The following is a 22533-nucleotide window of genomic DNA, read 5'->3' as shown; positions in this document are numbered from 1 at the left end:
ACTTATAAGTGTATCATGATAATCATTTTTATATGTTGCTGGATTAAGCTTGCTAATATTTTGTTAAGGATTTTTGTGTCTGTTTTCATGAGGGATATTGGTCTGTGGTTTTCTTTTCTTGTGATGTCTTTCCTTAGCTTTGGTTTCGGTGTAATAATGACATAGTAGAATAAGTTGGAAAATATTCCCTCCCCCTTTATTTTCTGAAAGTGTTTGTGCAGGGTCGATATTATTTCTTAAATATTTGATAGAATTCACAAATGAAACCATCCGTACCTGGACTTTTCTTTGTGAGCAGTTTGTTGATTACTAATTCAGCCTGTATATCTTATAGGTTTTTCAGCTGTTCTTCTTGAGACTGCTTTGTTAATTTATATCTTCCTTTGAATTTGTTCATTCATCTAAGCTTTCTCATTTGTTGGCCTAAAGTTATAATTAATGTTCCCTTTTAATCATTTCCATTTCTATAGGGTCAGTAATGATGCCTCCCTTTTAATTATTGACTTTAGTCATTTTTGTCTTCTCTCTTATTTTCTTGGTTGGTCTAGCTAAGGGTTTGCCATTTTGTTAATCTTTTCAAAGAACCAGCTTTTGGTTTCATTGATTTTTCTCTACTTTTAATGTTTTGTGTTGCACTGATTCCCTAATCTTTATTATTTCCTTCCTACTCCTTTGTATTTAGTTCGCTCTTTTTCTACTTTCCTAAGTTGGAAGCTCAGATTATAGATTTGAAAACATTCTTTACTGATATAAGTGTTTAAAGCTTTGTACATTGTTTTTTGTTTGTTTCTTTTTTTTTTTGTTTTTGGCCAGTGACAACATCACGCACAGAGTGCATGATGCATTTTATTTTTTTTTATTTATATTTGTTTACATCTTTATTGGAGTATAATTGCTTTACAATGGTGTGTTAGTTTCTGCTTTATAAAAAAGTGAATCAGTTATACATATACATATGTTCCCATATCTCTTCCCTCTTGCATCTCCCTCCCTCCCACCCTCCCTATCCCACCCCTCCAGGCGGTCACAAAGCACCGAGCTGATCTCCCTATGCTATGCGGCTGCTTCCCACTAGCTATCTACCTTACGTTTGGTAGTGTATATATATCCATGCCTCTCTCTCGCCTTGTCACAGCGTACCCTTCCCCCTCTGTGTATCCTCAAGTCCATTCTCTAGTAGGTCTGTGCCTTTATTCCTGTCTTGCCCCTAGGTTCTTCATGACATTTTTTAAAATTCTATATATATGTGTTAGCATATGGTATTTGTCTCTCTTTCTGACTTACTTCACTCTGTATGACAGACTCTAGGTCTATTCATCTCATTACAAATGGCTCAATTTTGTTTCTTTTCATGGCTGAGTAATATTCCATTGTATATATGTGCCACATCTTCTTTATCCATTCATCTGATGATGGACACTTAGGTTGTTTCCATCTCCAGGCTATTGTAAATAGAGCTGCAATGAACATTTTGGTGCATGACTCTTTTTGAATTATGGTTTTCTTAGGATATATGCCCAGTAGTGGGATTTCTGGGTCATATGGTAGTTCTATTTTTAGTTTTTTAAGGAACCTCCATACTGTTCTCCACAGTGGCTATATCAATTTACATTCCCACCAACAGTGCAAGAGGGTTCCCTTTTCTCCACACCCTCTCCAGCATTTATTGTTTCTAGATTTTTTGATGATGGCCATTCTGACTGGTGTGAGATGATATCTCATTGTAGTTTTGATTTGCATTTCTCTAATGATTAATGATGTTGAGCATTCTTTCATGTGTTTGTTGGCAGTCTGTATATCTTCTTTGGAGAAATGTCTGTTTAGGTCTTCTGCCCACTTTTGGATTGGGTTGTTTGTTTTTTTGTTATTGAGCTGCATGAGCTGCTTAAAAATTTTGGAGATTAATCCTTTGTCAGTTGCTTCATTTGCAAATATTTTCTCCCATTCTGAGGGTTGTCTTTTGGTCTTGTTTATGGTTTCCTTTGCTGTGCAAAAGCTTTGCAGTTTCATTAGGTCCCATTTGTTTATTTTTGTTTTTATTTCCATTTCTCTAGGAGGTGGGTCAGAAAGGATCTTGCTGTGATTTATGTCATAGAGTGTTCTGCCTATGTTTTCCTCTAAGAGTTTGATAGTTTCTGGCCTTACATTTAGGTCTTTAATCCATTTTGAACTCATTTTTGTGTATGGTGTTAGGGAGTGATCTAATCTCATACTTTTACATGTACTGGTCTAGTTTTCCCAGCACCACTTACTGAAGAGGCTGTCCTTTTCCATTGTACATTCCTGCCTCCTTTATCAAAGATAAGGTGACCATATGTGCGTGGGTTTATCTCCGGGCTTTCTATCCTGTTCCATTCAGCTATCTTTCTTTTTTTGTGCCAGTACCATACTGTCTTGATGACTGCAGCTTTGTAGTATAGTCTGAAGTCAGGGATCCTGATTCCTCCATCTCCGTTTTTTGTTCTCAAGATTGTTTTGGCTATTCGGGGTCTTTTGTGTTTCCATACAAATTGTGAAATTTTTGTTCTAGTTCTGTGAAAAATGCCAGTGGTAGTTTGATAGGGATTGCATTGAATGTGTAGATTGCTTTGGGTAGTAGAGTCATTTTCACAATGTTGATTCTTCCAATCCAAGAACATGGTATATCTCTCCATCTATTTGTATTATCTTTAATTTCTTTCATCAGTGTCTTATAATTTTCTGCATACAGGTCTTTTGTCTCCTTAGGTAGGTTTATCCCTAGATATTTTATTCTTTTTGTTGCAGTGGTAAATGGGAGTGTTTTCTTGATTTCACTTTCAGATATTTCATCATTAGTGTATAGGAATGCCAGAGATTTCTGTGCATTAATTTTGTATTCTGAACTTTACCAAATTCATTGATTAGCTCTAGTAGTTTTCTGGTAGCATCTTTAGGATTCTCTATGTATAGTATCATGTCATCTGCAAACAGTGACAGCTTTACTTCTTTTCCGATTTGGATTCCTTTTATTTCCTTTTCTTCTCTGATTGCTGTGGCTGAAACTTCCAAAATTTTGAATAAGAGTGGTGAGAGTGGGCCACCTTGTCTTGTTCCTGATCTTAGTGGAAATGCTTTCAGATTTTCACCATTGAGGACGATGTTGGCTGTGGGTTTCTCATACATGGCCTTTATTATGTTGAGGAAAGTTCCCTCTATGCCTACTTTCTGCAGGGTTTTTATCATAAATGGGTGTTGAATTTTGTTGAAAGCTTTCTCTGCATCTATTGAGATGATCATATGGTTTTTCTCCTTCAGTTTGTTAATATGATTTATTACATTGATTGATTTGCGTATATTAAAGAATCCTTGCATTCCTGGAATAAACCCCACTTGATCATGGTGTGTGATCCTTTTAATGTGCTGTTGGATTCTGTTTGCTAGTATTTTGTTGAGGATTTTTGCATCTATGTTCATCAGTGATATTGGCCTGTAGTTTTCTTTCTTTGTGACATCCTTGTCTGGTTTTGGTATCAACATGATGGTGGCCTCGTAGAATGAGTTTGGGAGTGTTCCTCCCTCTGCTATATTTTGGAAGAGTTTGAGAAGGATAGGTGTTAGCTCTTCTGTAAATGTTTGACAGAATTCGCCTGTGAAGCCATCTGGTCCTGGGCTTTTGTTTGTTGGAAGATTTTTAATCACAGTTTCAATTTCAGTGCTTGTGATTGGTCTGTTCATATTTTCTGTTTCTTCCTGATTCAGTCTTGGCAGGTTGTGCATTTCTAAGAATTTGTCCATTTCTTCCAGGTTGTCCATTTTATTGGCATAGAGTTGCTTGTAGTAATCTCTCATGATCTTTTGTATTTCTGCAGTGTCACTTGTTACTTCTCCTTTTTCATTTCTAATTCTGTTGATTTCAGTGTTCTCCCTTTTTTTCTTGATGAGTCTGGCTAATTGTTTATCAATTTTGTTTATCTTCTCAAAGAACCAGCTTTTAGTTTTATCGATCTTTGCTATTGTTTCCTTCATTTCTTTTTCATTTATTTCTGATCTGATTTTTATGATTTCTTTCCTTCTGCTAACTTAGGGGTTTTTTTGTCCTCCTCTCTCTAATTGCTTTAGGTGCAAGGTTAGGTTGTTTATTCGAGATGTTTCCTGTTTCTTAAGGTAGGATGGTATTGCTATAAACTTCCCTCTTACAACTGCTTTTGCTGCATCCCATAGATTTTTGGGTCGTCGTGTCTCCATTGTCATTTGTTTCTAGGTATTTTTTGATTTCCTCTTTGATTTCTTCAGTGATCACTTCGTTATTAAGTAGTGTATTGTTTAGCCTCCATGTGTTTGTATTTTTTACAGATCATTTCCTGTAATTGATATCTAGTCTCATAGCGTTGTGGTCGGAAAAGATACTTGATACAATTTCAATTTTCTTAAATTTACCAAGGCTTGATTTGTGACCCAAGATACGATCTATCCTGGGGAATGTTCCATGAGCACTTGAGAAAAATGTGTATTCTGTTGTTTTTGGATGGAAAGTCCTATAAATATCAATTAAGTCCGTCTTGTTTAATGTATCATTTAAAGCTTGTGTTTCCTTATTTATTTTCATTTTGGATGATCTGTCCATTGGTGAAAGTGGGGTGTTAAAGTCCCCTACTATGAATGTGTTACTGTCGATTTCCCCTTTTATGGCTGTTAGTATTTGCCTTATGTATTGAGGTGCTCCTATGTTGAGTGCATAAATGTTTACAATTGTTATATCTTCTTCTTGGATCAATCCCTTGATCATTATGTAGTGTCCTTCTTTGTCTCTTCTTATAGTCTTTATTTTAAAGTCTATTTTGTCTGATATGAGAATTGCTACTCCAGCTTTCTTTTGGTTTCCATTTGCATGAAATATCTTTTTCCATCCCCTTACTTTCAGTCTGTATGTGTCTCTAGATCTGAAGTGGGTCTCTCGTAGACAGCAAATATATGGGTCTTGTTTTTGTATCCATTCAGCCAATCTGTGTCTTTTGGTGAGAGCATTTAGTCCATTTACATTTAAGGTAATTATTGATATGTATGTTCCTATTCCCATTTTCTTAATTGTTTTGGGTTCGTTATTGTAGGTCTTTTCCTTCTCTTGTGTTTCTTGCCTAGAGAAGTTCCTTTAGCATTTGTTGTAAAGCTGGTTTGGTGGTGCTGAACTCTCTCAGCTTTTGCTTGTCTGTAAAGGTTTTAATTTCTCCATCAAATGTGAATGAGATCCTTGCTGGGTAGAGTAATCTTGGTTGCAGGTTTTTCTCTTTCATCACTTTAAATATGTCCTGCCAGTCCCTTCTGGCTTGCAGAGTTTCTGCTGAAAGATCAGCTGTTAACCTTATGGGGATTCCCTTGTGTGTTATTTTTCTCTTGCTGCTTTTAATATGTTTTCTTTATATTTAATTTTTGACAGTTTGATTAATATGTGTCTTGGCGTATTTCTCCTTGGATTTATCCTGTATGGGACTCTCTGTGCTTCCTGGACTTGATTAACTATTTCCTTTCCCATATTAGGGAAGTTTTCAACTATAATCTCTTCAAATATTTTCTCAGTTCCTTTCTTTTTCTCTTCTTCTTCTGGAACCCCTATAATTCGAATGTTGATGCGTTTAATGTTGTCCCAAAGGTCTCTGAGACTGTTCTCAGTTCTTTTCATTCTTTTTTCTTTATTCTGCTCTGCAGTAGTTATTTCCACTATTTTATCTTCCAGGTCACTTATCCGTTGTTCTGCCTCAGTTATTCTGCTATTGATCCCATCTAGAGTATTTTTAATTTCATTTATTGTGTTGTTCATTGTTGTTTGTTTCATCTTTAGTTCTTCTAGGTCCTTGTTAAATGTTTCTTGCATTTTGTCTATTCTGTTTCCAAGATTTTGGATCATCCTTACTATCATTATTCTGAATTCTTTTTCAGGTAGACTGCCTATTTCCTCTTCATTTGTTAGGTCTGGTGGGTTTTTATCTTGGTCCTTCATCTGCTGCGTGTTTTTCTGTCTTCTCATTTTGCCTGTCTTACTGTGTGTGGGGTCTCCTTTTCACAGGCTGCAGGTTCGTAGTTCCCGTTGTTTTTGGCGTCTGTCCCCAGTGGCTAAGGTTGGTTCAGTGGGTTGTATAGGCTTCCTGGTGGAGGGGACTAGTGCCTGTGTTCTGGTGGATGAGGCTGGATCTTGTCTTTCTGGTGGGCAGGTCCACGCCTGGTGGTGTGTTTTGGGGTGTCTGTGGACTTATTATGATTTTAGGCAGCCTCTCTGCTAATGGGTGAGGTTGTGTTCCCATCTTGCTAGTTGTTTGGGATAGGGTGTCCAGCCCTGTAGCTTGCTGGTCGTTGAGTGAAGCTGGGTGCTGGTGTTGAGATGGAGATCTCTGGGAGGTTTTCGCCTTTTGATATTATGTGGAGCTGGGAGGTCTCTTGTGGACCAGGGTTCTGAATTTGGCTCTCCCACCTCAGAGGCACAGTGCTGACTCCTGGCTGCAGCACCAAGAGCCTTTCATCCACACGGCTCAGAATAAAAGGGAGAAAAAGTAGAAAGAAAGAATTAGTAGAAGAAAAAAAGAAAGAGAAAGAAAGAAAGAAAAAAAAAGGAGGGAGGGAGGAAGGAAAAGAAGAAAGAAAGAAAATAAAGTAAAATAAAATAAAGTAATATAAAATATAATAGTTATTAAAATAAAAAAGTAATTATTAAGAAAAAAAACGGACGGATAGAACCCTAGGACAAATGGTGGAAGCAAAGCTATACAGACAAAATCTCACACAGAAGCATACACTTACATGCTCACAAAAAGAGGAAAAGGGGAAAAAAATCATAAATCTTGCTCTCAAAGTCCACCTCCTCAATTTGGGATGATTCGTTGTCTAAAGGAGGGAAGGAAGGAAAGAAAGAAAGAAAGAAGATAAAGTAAAATAAAATAAAGTTATTAAAATAAAAAATAATTATTAAGAAAAGAATTTTAAAAAAAACCAAACACGGACAGACAGAACCCTGGGACAAATGGTGGAAGCAAAGCTATACAAGACAAAATCTCTCACAGAAGCATACACATACACACTCACAAAAAGAGGGAAAGGGGAAAAAATCATAAATCTTGCTCTGAACGTCCACCTCCTCAATTTGGGATGATTCGTTGTCTATTCATGTATTCCACAGATGCAGGGTACATCAAGTTGATTGTGGAGCTTTAATCCACTGCTCTTGAGGCTGCTGGGAGAGATTTCCCTTTCTCTTCTTTGTTCTCACAGCTCCGAGGGGCTCAGCTTTGGATTTGGCCCCGCCTCTGCGTGTAGGTCGCCGGAGGGCGACTGTTCTTTGCTCAGACAGGACGGGGTTTAAGGAGCCACTGATTCAGGGACTCTGGCTCACTCAGGCCGGGGGGAGGGAGGGGCACAGATGCGGGGCGGGCCTGCGGTGGCAGAGGCCGGCGTGACGTTGCACCAGCCTGAGGCGCGCCGTGCGTTCTCCTGGGAGAGTTGTCCCTGGATCCCGGGAACCTGGCAGTTGCGGACTGCAGAGGCTCCCTGGAAGGGGGGGTGTGGATAGTGACCTGTGCTCGCACACAGGCTTCTTGGTGGCGGCACCAGCAGCGTTAGCGTCTCATGCCCGTCTCTGGGGTCCGCGCTGTTAGCCACGGCTCATGCCCGTCTCTGGAGCTCCTTTAAGCAGCGCTCTTAATCCCTTCTCCTCGCGCACCAGGAAACAAAGAGGGCGGAAAAAGTCTCTTGCCTCTTCGCAGGTCCAGACTTTTCCCTGGACTCCCTCCCGGCTAGCCGTGGTGCACCAGCCCCTTCAGGCTGTGTTCATTCCGCCAACCCCAGTCCTCTCCCGAGCCTCAGCTCCCAGCCCCGCCCGCCCCGGCGGGTGAGTAGACAAGCCTCTCGGCCTGGTGAGTGCCGGTCGGCACCGATCCTCTGTGTGGGAATCTCTCCGCTTTGCCCTCCGCACCCCTGTGGCTGCACTCTCCTCCGTGGCTCCGAAGCTTCCCCGCTCCGCCACCCGCAGTCTCTGCCCGCGAAGGGGCTTCCTAGTGTGTGGAAACCTTTCCTCCTTCACAGCTCCCTCCCACTGGTGCAGGTCCCGGCCCTATCCTTTTGTCTGTTTTTTCTTTTCTCTTTTACCCTACCCAGGTATGTGGGGGGTTTCTTGCCTTTTGGGAGGTCTGAGGTCTTCTGCCAGCGTTCAGTAGGTGTTCTGTAGGAGTTGTTCCACGTGTAGATGTATTTCTGGTGTATCTGTGGGGAGGAAAGTGATCTCTGCATCTTACTCTTCCACCATCTTCCCAGAAGCTCCTCTGTACATTGTTTTATCTGTATCCGTAAGTATTATGTTGTGTTTTCATTTTCATTTAGTTCAGAGTATTTTAAAATCTCCTATGGAAGTTCTTTGACCTATGGATTATTTAGAAGTGTGTTGTTTAATTTCCAGATATTTATATTTTCTCAGATTTCTTCTAGTAGTATATCTCTAATGTGATTCCATTATGGTCAGAGAAATACTTTGATTTCAGACTTTAAAATTTTTTTGAAGCATACTCCCACCTTGGAACCCTCACTCCAATATCAGGATGATAGATTACTTCACTTCCTGTAAGGCTTCTCTCAAATGTCACCTTCTCAATGAGACCTACTCAGACCAACAGTAAAATTGCAACCAACACTACCACCACCTTCTAGCCCTTCCAGTTATCCCTTATGCTGCTGTACTTTTTCTTTTTCATAGCACTCATAACCTTCTAGCATACCATATAATTTACTTAGTTCTTTGAAGATAGGGATCTTTGTTTTATTAATGTGTCCCAAGAACCTAGAATACTACCTGGATCATAATAGTCACCGAATAAATATTTTTGAGTATATACATTAGTATATTCATCCACTTGGTCATATGTAACCAAAATTTGTTCACTTTTGTTGTAATATAGGATTTCATTATATAAACTTACTACAATTTTATAATTGATTCTTCTTAGGTGGATACTTATATTTTTGCTAGTTTCAGGCCTGTTATAAATAGTACTGATCTAAATATTCTTATTATTGTATTCTGGTGCACTATGCCCAAATTATTCTAGGGTATATATGTAGGAGTGGAATTGATGGGTCATATTATGAGCATATATTCAGCATTAGTAGGTAATGTCATGGTGATTTGCACTGTGGCTGCACATTCCTACCAGCAATGTATGGGGGCTCCATTTGCTCTACAGCCTCACTGACATGTGGTATTGGTATTCTTTTTTATTTTTTGCCAATATGGTATTCCCTTCTTAATTAGTATTTCCCTGAATTCTAATATTGAGCACTTTTGCATATATTTATTAGCCAGTGTATTTCCTCTTTTGTGAGGCACCTTTTTCTGTCTTTTGCCCATTTTCCTAATGATTGTGTTCTTTATCAGTTATTTGTATAGCAAATATCTTTTTCCATTCCGTGATTTTTCTGTTTAGGATATTTTGATGAACAGAAGCTTTTAATTTTAATGTAGTTGAATTTGTCGATATATTCCTTAATGGTTGATGCTTTTTGAGTGTTAAGAAATCCTTCCATAAATATTCTTATACCTTGCTGGTGGAAATGCAGAATAGTACAATTCCTACAGAGTGGAATTTAGCAATGTATAGAAAAATTACATACACATTTGCCTTTTATCTCAGCAGTGCCACTTCTTGGAATCTATTTCAAATATATACTGAGAAAATACAAAATCCTGTATGCAGAAGGCTGTTTGTCAGGGCATTATTCACAATAGCAGAAAAGACTGGAAACAACACCAAGGTGCATCAGTAAGGGAGTAGTTGAATAAACTATTGTACATCCACACAATGAAGTACTATGCAGCTATAAGAAGGAAAGGGAAGAGCTCTATACATTAATATGGAATTATCACCAGGATATATTGCTAAGTGCAAAAAAGTAAATTGTAGAAAGTGAAGTAAGTTACCTTTTACGTAGGACAGGGGGTGTAATGAATTTTATATATATATATATATATATATATATATATATACACACACACACACACACACACACACACACACACACACATACACATAAATATGTGTGGTGTGTTTGTGCCTATTTGCTTATATTTCAAAAAATAAACAATGGAACCATAAATCCAAAACCTAATAAAATTATAACTTATGGAGAAGGAAAGGAATGGGATGAAGGGGACAGAGGTGGAAGTGAGACTTCTGTGAAGGTACTGTATAACACAGTTTTCACTTTAGACCCATGTAAATGTTTTGTGTAGTTTAAAAATTTAATCAAAAGGGAAAAAAGATCAATCCTTAACATTTGTAAACAGCCTGAAGCAAATGAGCCTAACTATGAATAAAGTTGGTAGCATAACCATATAGAGAAAATAATTATTTAAAATAACTTCAAAACAGTATTTGTATATTCCGAATGGGATATATTTTAAGGTCAAAAGTAACTGCAAAGAATTATAAAACTGTATTAAGTAGTTTTGTTGTTGATAGTCATATTAGTATTGTTGATAACCATATTAGTATTGTTACTGACACTTAAAAGTTCTATATATTGTAGGAAAAAGCTAATAAATAATTTTGTTAATATCATTAGGAGCCAATATCTTAAGCACATGTGAAAAGAGATACAAGTCAAAAATCAAGGAGCTTGAGTTAAAACCTTGTAATCTTAAATTTGAAGTGGAAATACCAGTATGAATTTATGATTTATTTTTCGTAAAAATTTTCCTACCTTTGTTCACTGAAAAGGCCTAGAAGCAACAACAACTCAACATTTATGAACAGAACTAGCAACGTATTGTGGTTTCTAAACACTATTTCCCACTAACAGGAGCCAGTGGTCCTTAGAGAAATATTCCAGCTTTGAGTCAAGAAATATGCAAGATGAGCTTAAGACATCTTGCTGTGCCAGAAAACTGGAAAGCAATACAGGAGCCAATTTTAAGGGACTTTCACTAGTCCTGAGTGGGATAATTTGACTACTAAAAAAAATGACTACATTTAATTGAAACACATCAAATATATGAAAATACAGGTCTCACAATTATACTAAAAATAATCATTTTTAACACTTTTAAAGTACCAACTTGGGCTTCCCTGGTGGCGCAGTGGTTGGGAGTCCGCCTGCCGATGCAGGGGGCGCACGCGGGTTCGTGCCCCGGTCCGGGAGGATCCCGGGTGCTGCGGAGCGGCTGGGCCCGTGAGCCGTGGCCGCTGGGCCTGCGCGTCCGGAGCCTGTGCTCTGCGGCGAGAGAGGCCACAGCAATGAGAGGCCCACATACCGCCAAAAAAAAAAAAAAAAAGTACCAACTCATTACTTTTATAGTTGGTAAATAATGGGGAGCAAATCAAGCATTTATCCTGCTTTTGCTGTATGAACTGTATGTAGGGAAACCACATAGTTGATGACGGTAAGTCCATTATAGAATTCCAGATAATAAATACAGAAGAAATAATAGAAATAATAAGTACAAAATAAATAATAGAATTAGGGGAGCCCCGTTTTACAACTCTTAATAAATTAATGGATTTAGGCAATGGTCATCAATAGATGCAAAACCCCTTAGGTGAAATGTGAATGGGAAAACTTCATAATGGAAAGATCAGACTAATACCACCTGAATCCACTGATCAATTTTAGCATCACTAGAAAGGGGACCACTAAACATTATGTGCCTTATGACATGATGTAATAGGAAATACACATCTATATAATATAAGGAGGATTCTTGCCTAAAAATATTGAACCCAAATCTAAATCAGCACTATCCAATTCACCTTTCTACAATGATGTAAATGGTCTTTATTCTGCCCATTATGGTATCCACTAGCCACATGTGCTTGTTGAGCATTTGATATTCCTAATTTAACAGAGGAACTGACATTTTAAAAATTAATTTAAATAGACTCATGTGGCTAGTGGCCACATTGAAAGCATAGCTCTAGTTTTAACTGCCAGTTTGTAAGAAATAGAGGGGATTGAGGAACAAGTTAAATAATATGAGGAGCAGCCAGTCAAATTCATTTGTTCTATGAACAAATGATGTGGTTTCTCTATAAATCAATGGGATGGGGAAGAAACAGGTTGGAGGGGTGGGAAAGAAGGGGCACTGTTTGTTTGTTTTTTTAATGAGGCTTAAAAGATATAACAGCCAATGGCTGGTTTAGATCCTAAACCAAGTGTAAAAAGATATCTTTGAGAAAATCAGGGCCATTTGAATATGAACTCAGTAGTAGATAATGCTAAGGAATTATTATTAATTTTGTGAAGTGTGATAATGCCATACTAACATTTTTCAAATGTCTTTATCAGTTAGATGCATGTACTTGCATGACCCTGAGAGTGAGCACCTCAAATTTTGTACCCCAGGTGCCTCACTTGCCTTACCATAAGCCCAGCCTTGCCCAAGATGCACTGTAATAACATAGCTATATATTATTGTCATTTTTCACAGGTTGTAAACACCTGCCCCAGCAGAGTTTCATTATCTGAGATTCAAATTTTAATTTTTATTAATTTGTCAAAGGTTGTATTGGTAGGCTTTGTAGAACTTCCCTATCTCTTTGTCTTGATCCAGATGAATCCCAAAAGAAGAACAAAGGTGATCCCATGAACAACCTGGAAAATTTTTACCAAGAGATGATAATGAAAAAACGTCTTGAAGAGTTCCAACTAATGAGAGGTGAACCCTTTGCTTCCCACTCACTGGTCTCAGCTACATCAGTGGGAGATAGTGGCACAGCTGAGAACCCGTCATTACTCCAGGACAAGGGAAAACAGGCAGCACAGGGTAAAGGTCCCAGTCTCCATGTGGCAAAAGTTATTGATAATTCACCTGAGCAGTGTTGGACGGGGCCTAAGAAGCTGACGCAGCCAATAGAATTTGTCCCAGAAGATGAGATCCAGAGAAATCGTTTGTCAGAGGAAGAGATCCGAAAAATTCCTATGTTTTCTTCATATAATCCAGGGGAGCCAAACAAGGTATAGGCCAAACCAAGAAAAAAAAATGGGTTTTTTTAATTTACTTCTACCTAAAGTAATACTTTTATATTAGCTTTGATTATACCAAAGAATCATGACATAGGCACAGTGATTGTGTTTTTCCTTAACCTTGACTATTCATTCTCTGCTATATAAGTAGCTCTGACTGTATAAGTAACATATTTCCTTATGATGTTCTTTGTGGTTTTCTAAGGTCTTAAGCTACTCTTAGACTTTTAAAGAAATCTTGATCAGACTCTTGATGGACTCTAGTCCATACCCACTAGAAACCCTCAACTGAAAAAAAGTGACCTCTAATTTCCTAGGCTACTAATAAATCAAGTAGTATTCATAGTACCACCATATCTGGTAGCCATGGTGCCTGGTTGTGAGTAGGGTTTACTATTACCACATGAGTTTTCTCTTCAGAATGCTCCACCTGGCTTTTATATGACATATGACTTAAGTTGCTGATAGCTAAGCAGCAAAGTGAAAGCACAGGGCCTCTAAGCCTTGAGGAATTGGCAAATATCTAAGAAAAGTTGTAAATAATCCTTGTTTTGTTGATCATATCATTATTTCACATTCATGGTATGTGTTACATACAGAATTGAAAATTTCATTATCATGTCACTCAAAGAAGCAACACAAGCCCCTGGAGTATATACTTGATTGTGTCTAATTTAAAAAACAAAACTAAAAAAATAATGTTAGCTTCTGGCTGTCCCTGAATTTTTACAAAGCATCGTAAGTAAGGAATATTAAAGCAGTTTCCTTTGAATGATTGCATTTCTAATATATTCTTGATGTTCAAGGGTAGCTTGATTTTTATTTATTTTTTATTATGAAATATTACTCATTATAAAAAGTTACAGAGAATAATATAGCAAAAACCTTTGTACCAAGCCAGCCATCTTTATCAATTCTTGCCTTTTTTTTTCTTGGCCATGCCACGCAGCTTGTGGGATTTTAGTTCCCCTGACCAGGGATTGAACCCAGGCCCTTGGCAATGAGAGCGCAGAGTCCTAACCACTGGATCGCCAGGGAATTCTCTATCAATTCTTAACAGTTTCCATATATGCCTAATTAAAAAAAAATAAGGCCTTATGGAGACGCCTGAAGACTTTCGTGTATCCCTCCCCAATCCCATTCCTCTTTCTCCTTTCCAGTGGTAACCACGATCCTGTATTTGCTATTTATTGTTCCCATCCGTGTTTTTATATTTTTACTATATATCTATATATTCATAAACAACATATAGTTTTACATATTTTTTAAATATATAGATGATATCATACTGTACATACCCTTCTACAACTTGCTTTTTTGACTCAATATACATGTTTTTGAAATTTATTTCTAAAGATATAAGGAACTATGTAGCGTTCCGTTGTAGAAAGATACTATAATTCATTTATCCATTCTCCTGAAGATTTTTTCTTTTCATTTTTTTCTGTTATAGACAGTTCTGCAGCAAACATTATTGTACATATCTCCTGTTGCATATGTACAGGAGTTTCTCTAGGACAGGTTTTCAAATTTTAATTTACTATTAGTAGGTCACAACCAGCAATTTTTTAAAGAAATGAAATAGAATAGAAAACATCAAAGTGCATTCCATAGAGTAGTAAGGATGATTATTGTTTCTTGAAGCTTTTGTTTTATATGTGTGTGTGTGATATGTATGTGGGCCAGAATATAAAATGCATTTCTTCCTATACATCTCAGTCAAAAAGGCCAGAAAAATATTGCTCTATTGCAGTGATTCTCAAATGTTAGTGTGCAGCGGAATCACCTGGAAGACTTGTTAAAACACAGATTGCTGGGTTCCGCCCTCAGAATTTTTTGTTCTATACATCTGGAGTAGGGCCTGAGAATTTGCATTTCCAGTTTCCCAGGAGATACTGATGATGTTGCTGGTCTGAGAGTGACATTTTAAGAATCACTGTTCTGTATTACATATCTAGGAGTGGAATTCCTGTGATATAGGGTATGTGTATCTTCACTTCCATGAGCAGGGTTTAAGAAATCTCTTTTACATCTTTGCTAAGACTTTAAAGTTTTTGACTTTTTATTTTTGCCAGTCTAATGTGTTTGAAAGGTATCTCATGGTTTTAATTTGCATGTTCCTGATTTCCAATGAAGTTCTGCATGTATTTATACATTCATTAGTCTTTCAGGAACCTTCTATGAATTGCCTGTTCTGTTTCTTTGCCCATTATTTGATTATTTAGTTTTTAATATTATTTATAGATTTTGATTATTTAGTTTTTGATATTATTTATAGATTTTATTTTAAAATTCTGGATACAAACCCTTGCTGCACCTGGTGAGTAGCTTATATTTTTAACATTGTTTCTGATTTCTTTTGTTAAGCAGAAGTCTTTCATTGTAACGTAATTAAATCATCAGTATTTTATTTGATGGTTTGTGCTTTTTGAGACATTTTAAGGAAATCTTTCCCTACAAATCAATAAGAAAAAGAGAAACAACCCAATAAAAATGGCCAGAAAATATGAACAGGCAATTCACAGGGGAGAAAACATGAATGGACAATTAACTTATAAAGTCTCATTAGTAATCAAAGAAATGCAAAATAAACTACAATGAGATACCATTTAACACCCAGGATGTTGGCATACATTTAAAGGCCTGACTGTGCCAAGTATTGGTGAACGTATGGAACAGTAAGAACTCTTAATATACCGCTGGGTGAATACAAATGAGTACAGCCACTTTCAAGAACATTGTGGCAATATCTAGTAAAATGAAAGATGCTCATACACTGTAAGTCAGTAATCCCACTTCTTGGTATCTATCCTAGGGGAACTCTTACACACGCACATTAGATGTTATAAGGATGCTCATAGTAGCATTGTTTATGAACAACATACATGTTCATAAGCGGGAGAATGGATAAAGCATGGTATATTCATAAAATAGAATACTATACAGAAGAAAAAATGAATGAAATAGAACTACAGGTATCAACATGGATGAAACTCAAATAATATTGAATCAAAAAAGTTTGTTGCAGACTTTGGGTTTCAGTGCCAACATGTAAAGTGCTTAGAAGTCATCACTGCTCTCTTAGAACAGGAAGAACAGCTGAACAAACTAAAAATCAATGACTTTTCTTGGACCCATTGGGGATTTGACATAAGAGAGCAAACTGCAATCCTGAAATCTGGAGAGACAGGCAATTACAAAGAGTGACAGCCCAGATCTGCTTATCAGGAGCAGAAAGCACTAGAGCCATAAACTGGTAGGAACACTTAAGTGGTAACTTTGACAAATTGCAGGAAGCAGAGTGTAGATTAGTGTTTGAGTAACAAACACCTGGGGGCCACAGTCTATGGGGGTCCCCACATTTTCATGACTTTTACCTTCAGGAACTCCACTGGGTTCTCAGTGTGAAGAGCCAAGAAAAAGTCTCCTGCTTCTGGCATGGTGACAGGAAAAGTAATCAACTTGAAATACAACCAGATCTTCTACTTAACAAAGAGATATCCAGCAAGTAAAACAACTTTACCAAAGCCTTCTCTAGTGTGGGAGAAGGGAAATTATCCAACTCCAGGCTCCTCTAGCCTTACTGTCTCATCTAAGAGAAAGAGAATAAAAGCTGTGAAATACTTGTGAAGGTTACAGGCTGGGTACATGGGCACAATAAAAGACTGAAACTTAATTATAGGATTGCAGAATGTTTTCCCATACCCCACACCTTACTACCACATCAGCAGGGCTTCAGTACGTTAACTGTGGATTACAGTCGAAAGACCTGCAAGACTCAGACTCTAAGACGTTTTTAGGGAAACCCAAAGAAAACAAGGGAGACAAAAACAAGGACGTTAGAGGAAATTGAAAAACCTCTGACACCTACAGCTAGAGTAAACATTAAACACAGCCCAGCTTCTAGCCAGATTAACATAAAACCTCACATTAATGACTTGTTTATCTCAGTTTCTATTATGTTATGCATTGTGTCTGGTTTTCAGCAAAAAAGAAATGATAAGGCATGCTAAAAGAAAAACCACAGTCTCAAGAGACGAAACAAGAAGCATCAGAACCAAACTGAGATACAACGTAGGTTTTTGAATGATCATATATATGGAATTTAAAATAACTATAATTAATATGATAAAGAGTCTGTTAGAAATAGTATACAACATGTAAGAACAAATGGATAATGTAAGCAGAGAGATAGAAACTCTAGAAAGATGCAAGAAATCAAAAACACTATAACAGAAATGATGCCTTTGGGAGTTCCCTGGTGGCCTAGTGGTTGGAATTCTGGGCTTTCATTGCCATGGCCCAGGTTCAATCCCTGGTCAGTGAACTGAGATTCCCGCAAGCCATGCGGCATGGCCAAAAAAAAGAAAAAGAAATAATGCCTTTGATAGGCTCATGAGCAGACTGCATACAGCCAAGGAAAGAATTAGTAAGCTTGAAGTTACGTCAATAGAATCCTCCCAAACTGAAATGAAGAGATTACAAAAAGACTTTAAAAATGTAACAGGGGCTACCCTGCTGGCACAGTGGTTGAGAGTCCGCCTGCCAATGCAGGGGACACGGGTTCGTGCCCCGGTCCGGGAAGATCCCACATGCCATGGAGCGGCTGGGCCCGTGAGCCATGGCCGCTGAGCCTGCGCGTCCGGAGCCTGTGCTCTGCAACGGGAGAGGCCACAACAGTGAGAGGCCCACATACCACAAAAAAAAAAAAAAAGTAACAGAATATCCAAGGACAATTTCAAAAGGTGTAACATACACATTATTGGAATAGCAGAAGAAGAAAGGAGCAGAAGAAATATTTGAAGTAAGAATGGCTGAGAATTTCCCAAAATTAATGACAGACACCAGACCACAGATTCAGAATCCAAGCAAAGAACACAAAGTAGGATAAATACCAAACAAATACACCTAAGCATATCATGTTCAAACACAGAAAACTGTGAAGACCAAGAGAAAATCTTGAAAATGGCCAGAGAAAAACTCTCTACCTATAGAAGAACAAAGATAATAATTATACTGGATTTCTCATCAGAAACCATGCAAGCAAGAAGAGAGTAGAGTAAAATATTTAAAGTGATGAAAGGAAAAACACCCACCTAGAATTCTGTATCCAGGAAGAACAATCATTTAAAATTGGAAGAAAAATAGTTTATCAAACAAACAAAAACAGGGAATGTACAACAAACTAAATTAATATTGGATTATAACCCAAAGTATAGAATATCTATGAGTCAATACTGATAATAAAATGACTGAATGAATCAATAAATGGGGGAGAGGAGACAAATATCCCATGAAGAAGAATTCTAAATAGTTTATGTAGATGCTCCACCTCAAGGAAGGGAAGCATAACTCCTGACTTCTTAGTTTTGAGCTACTCTTAGTGACTTCTTTGCAAAGAGTACAGTATGGAAATACAGAAGAAAAAAAAAAGTAATGTTGCAGTGTAGAAACCCAGCAAACACTGCCTCAGGTGATTGAAGCGAAGATCAATCATAAATCATGTTGATAGTATGTGTGTTTGATATGATGTGATAAAAATTGTACTTTTTCTCTGTAGTCTTCCTCCTAGTAATCCATAACCACAATATAACCATAGGAAAACGTCAGAAAAATTCTAGTAGTGGGGACTTCCCTGGTGGTCCAGCAGTTAAGAATCCACCTGCCAATACAGGGAACACTGATTTGATCCCTGGTCCAGGAAGATCCCACGTACCGCGGAGCAACTAAGCCCGTGCGCCACAACTACTGAGCCCACGCTCTAGAGCCCGCAAGCTGCAACCACTGAGCCCACATGCCACAACTACTGAAGCCCGCGCTCTGTAGAGCTCATGCGCCACAACTACTGAGCCCATGTGCTGCAACTACTGAAGCCTGCATGCTCTAGGGCCTGCGTGCCACAACTACTGAGCCTAAGTGCTGCAACTACTGAAGCCCGCATGCATAGAGCCTCTGCTTTGCAACGAGAGAAGCCGCCACAATGAGAAGCCCATGCACCACAACGAAGAATAGCCTCCCCCTCACCACAACTAGAGAAAGCCCACGTGCAGCAATGAAGACACAGCACAGCCAAAAAATAAATTAAAAAAAAATTCAAGTAGTGGAGCATCCTACAAAATACCCAACCAGTACTCCTCAAAAATGTCAAGATCTTTAAAAACAAGAAAAGCCTGAGAAACTGCCACAGCCAAAAGGAGACTAAAGACATATGAAAACTAAATGTACTATGATATCCTGGATGGGATCCTGGAACAGAAAAAGGACATTAGGGAAAAACTAAGGAAATCTAAATAAACTATGGAATTTAGTTAATAATAATGTATCAATATTAATTAATTTATTTAAAGAAACGTACCATAGTAATGTAAGATGTTAATTATAGGAGATATTGGGTGTGGGGTGTATGGGAACTCTTTGTACTACTCAGTTTTTCTATAATTCTAAAACTGTTCTAAAAAATGAAGTATTTTTAAAAAATTTAAACAGGTAGCTGCAGAAAATGCATACAGTATAATACCATATATATAAAGTTCAAAAAATACAAAACAACACTGTTTGTTGCAGAGGGATACCAGGAAGAGCTTCATCTCCTGTTATCACTTGGAGTTTCTGTTTTTCTCTTTCACAGAAATATTTATCTTGTTTTTGGGCCTAGCTGTATCTTTGTGTGTATCTTTGTATATATGAATATATACATATATATATATATATATATATATATGTTGTGGACATATACATACATACATACCCATGTGTATGTATGTATGTATGCATGTATGTGTGTATATTTTTGGAACAGAGAAGATGCATCCAAGCAAGAAGTGACCGAGCCACCTTGACCAGAAGTCCTCTTGATTTTTTAAAAAATGTTCATATCAAAGGGAATAATCTTAGTATGGATCTTTCCTACTTGGTGAGAAACTTGCAGTATTTTTCACATACCTCTCCCTTTCTCTGGTTATTTAATTTGGTGATGCTTTCATAATGAGTATTTCAGAGCCAAAACTCTGCATCACCTGAAATTACTTAAGTGAATCACAAGTCAGTTATTCTATGCCCTTGCCTTTAAGATATGAGTGTGGTTAAATGCTAAATATGTGAACATCCAGCTTCAAAGGCTTTGAGACATAAAGAGTCTACTGCTTATTGCAATGTTTAATATATTTACTCATATGTTTCAATGGTAAGTCATTTAAGCAGGCTCTGTTTTCTAGCTCTTTGCTTTTGCTGCTCCTGTCTGAATTTTTCTCAAGTTTTTTTTAAGCTATAGAGCATATAACTTATGCTAGCCAATGTGTCTCTTTTTTTCTCCTCCAGTGCAATAAAATGCACATAACCTGAGATCTACCTTTAACAAAATTTCAAGTGTACATTACAGTATTGTAAACTGTAGGCACAGTGTTGTACAGATCTCTAGAACTTTTCATCTTGCATGACTGAAATTTATACCCACTGAACAGCAACTCCCTATTTCCTGATCCTCCCAGGCCCTGGAAACTACCATTCTACTTTCTGCTTCAATGACTTTGACTACTGTAGATACCATATATAAGTGAAATTTTGCAGTGTTTGTTCTTCTGTGACTGGCTTATTTCACTTAGCATAGTGCCCTCGAATTTCATCCATGTTGTAGCATATGACAAGATTTCCTTCCTTTTTTCTAGCTAAATCATATTCCACTGTATGTATATACCACACTTTTTTATTCATTCATCTGTGGTGGACATTTAGGTTGCTTCCACCTCTTGGCTGTTGTGAATAGTGCTGCAGTAAACATGTGAGTTCTGATATCTCTTCAAGATTCTGATTTTAATTATTTGGATAAGTAACCAGAACTGGGATTCTTGGATCATATGGTAGTTCTATTTTTAATTTTTTGAGGAACCTCCATACTGTTCTCTGTAGGAACTGCACCATTTTCCATTCATACCAAAAGTGCACAAGGGTTCCAATTTATCCACATTCTCATCAACATTTATTTTCTGAATGTGTTCTTTGAAGAAATGCCTATTTAGGTCTTTTGCCCATTTTTTTCAAGTTGTCTTTTGCTGTGAGTTGTGGTAATTCCTTATATATTTTAGATATTAACCTCTAATCAGATATATGGTTTCCAAATATTTCTCCCATTCCGTAGGTTGCCTTTTCACTTTACTGACTGTTTCCTTTGCTGTGCAGAAGTGTTTTAGTGATGTAGTCCCACTTTATTTTTGCTTTTGTTGCCTGTGTTTCTGCTGTAATACCTAAGAAATCATTGCCAAGGCCAGTGTCATGAGGATTTTCCCCTATATTGTCTTCTGGAAGTTTTAGAGTTTCAGGTCTTATGTTTAAATCTTTAATCCACTTTGAGTTGATTTTCGTGTATGATATAAATAAGAGGCCAATTTTATACTTTTGCATGTGGATATCAACTTTCCCAACGCCATTGGTTGAAGGGACTATCCTTTCCCCATTGTGTATTCTTGCCCCGCTTATTAATCAGTTGACTGTATATGTGTGGGTTTATTTCTGGGCTCTCTATTCTGTTCCATTAGTCTACATGTCTGTCTTTATGCCAGTATCATACTGTTTTGATTATTGTAGATTTGTAATATATTTTGAAATTAAGAAGTGTGAGGCCTCCCCAGTTTTGTTCTTACTTCTCAAGATTGCTCTGGCTATTTGGGGGTCTCTTCTGGTTCCTTATGAATTTTAGGATTGTTTTTCTATTTCTACAAAAAATAACATTGGGATTTTGATACGAATTGCATTAAATCTGTAGACCACTTTGGATAGTGTGGACATTTTAATAATATTGTCTTCTAGTCCATGAACATGGCACATCTTTGAGTTTATTTGTGTTGTCTTTAATTTCTTTGAGCAATGTTTTGTGATTTTCAATGTACAAGTCCTTCACTTCCTTGGTTAAGTTTTTCTTCAATTGAAGTATGTTTGACATACAAAAAAAGCTGTACATATTTAATGTATGCATCTTGGTGGGTTTGAAGATAAATATACAACATGAAACCATCACCAGTACAATGCCCTAAACTTAACCATCACCTCCAGGAATTTCCTCCCTCCATTTTTTCTTTTGATAAGAATATTTAACATAAGATCTATCCTTTTAACAAATTTTTAAGTATCCAATACAGTATTGTTAACTATATATACTCTGCTGTACAATAGATCTGTAGGACTTACTCATCTTGTATAAGCGAAACTATATACCCTTTGATGAACACCTCCTCAATTACCCTTCCTCCTAGCCCCTGGTAAACACGATTCTATTCTCTGCTTCTATGAGTTTGACTATTTTAGATTCATGATATATGTGGGTCATGTAGTATTTGTTCTTCTGTTTCTGGTTTATTTCATTTAGCATGTCTTCCAAGTTCACCTACGTTGTAGCAAATGACAAGATTTTATTCGTTTTTAAGGCTGGGTAATACCTTGTTGTATTTGTACACCACATTTTCTTTTTATCCATTCATCTGTCAATAGACATTTAGGTTGTTTCCATGTCTTTGCTATTGTGAACAATGGTGCAGTAAACATGGGAATGCAGATATTTCTTCCAGATTCTGATTCCAGTTCTTTTAG

General features: G+C 37.3%; 1 protein-coding gene across 6 annotated transcripts in view; it reads left to right on the top strand.

Moving 5' to 3' along the window:
- The window catches only part of RBM41 (RNA binding motif protein 41), a 66396-nt gene that overhangs the window by 28537 nt on the left and 15326 nt on the right, over positions 1-22533 (top strand). For 3 of the 6 annotated variants that reach the window (XM_027089459.1, XM_027089456.1, XM_027089455.1), the window contains 2 exons: positions 12542-12945; positions 19754-19867. In XM_027089459.1, the coding sequence (XP_026945260.1) occupies positions 12542-12945; positions 19754-19867 (518 nt within the window). The remainder of the gene's footprint in view (positions 1-12541; positions 12946-19753; positions 19868-22533) is intronic. The other 3 variants (XM_027089461.1, XM_027089458.1, XM_027089457.1) reach the window with 1 other exon arrangement.

Source organism: Aethalodelphis obliquidens, unplaced genomic scaffold (genome assembly GCF_003676395.1).
Source record: "Aethalodelphis obliquidens isolate GAN/ISIS:26980383/991018 unplaced genomic scaffold, ASM367639v1 scaffold66, whole genome shotgun sequence".
Classification (NCBI taxonomy): Eukaryota; Metazoa; Chordata; class Mammalia; order Artiodactyla; family Delphinidae; genus Aethalodelphis; species Aethalodelphis obliquidens.
The sequence above is the reverse complement of the archived record's forward strand: the minus strand, read 5'-3'. Positions and strand labels throughout refer to the sequence as shown.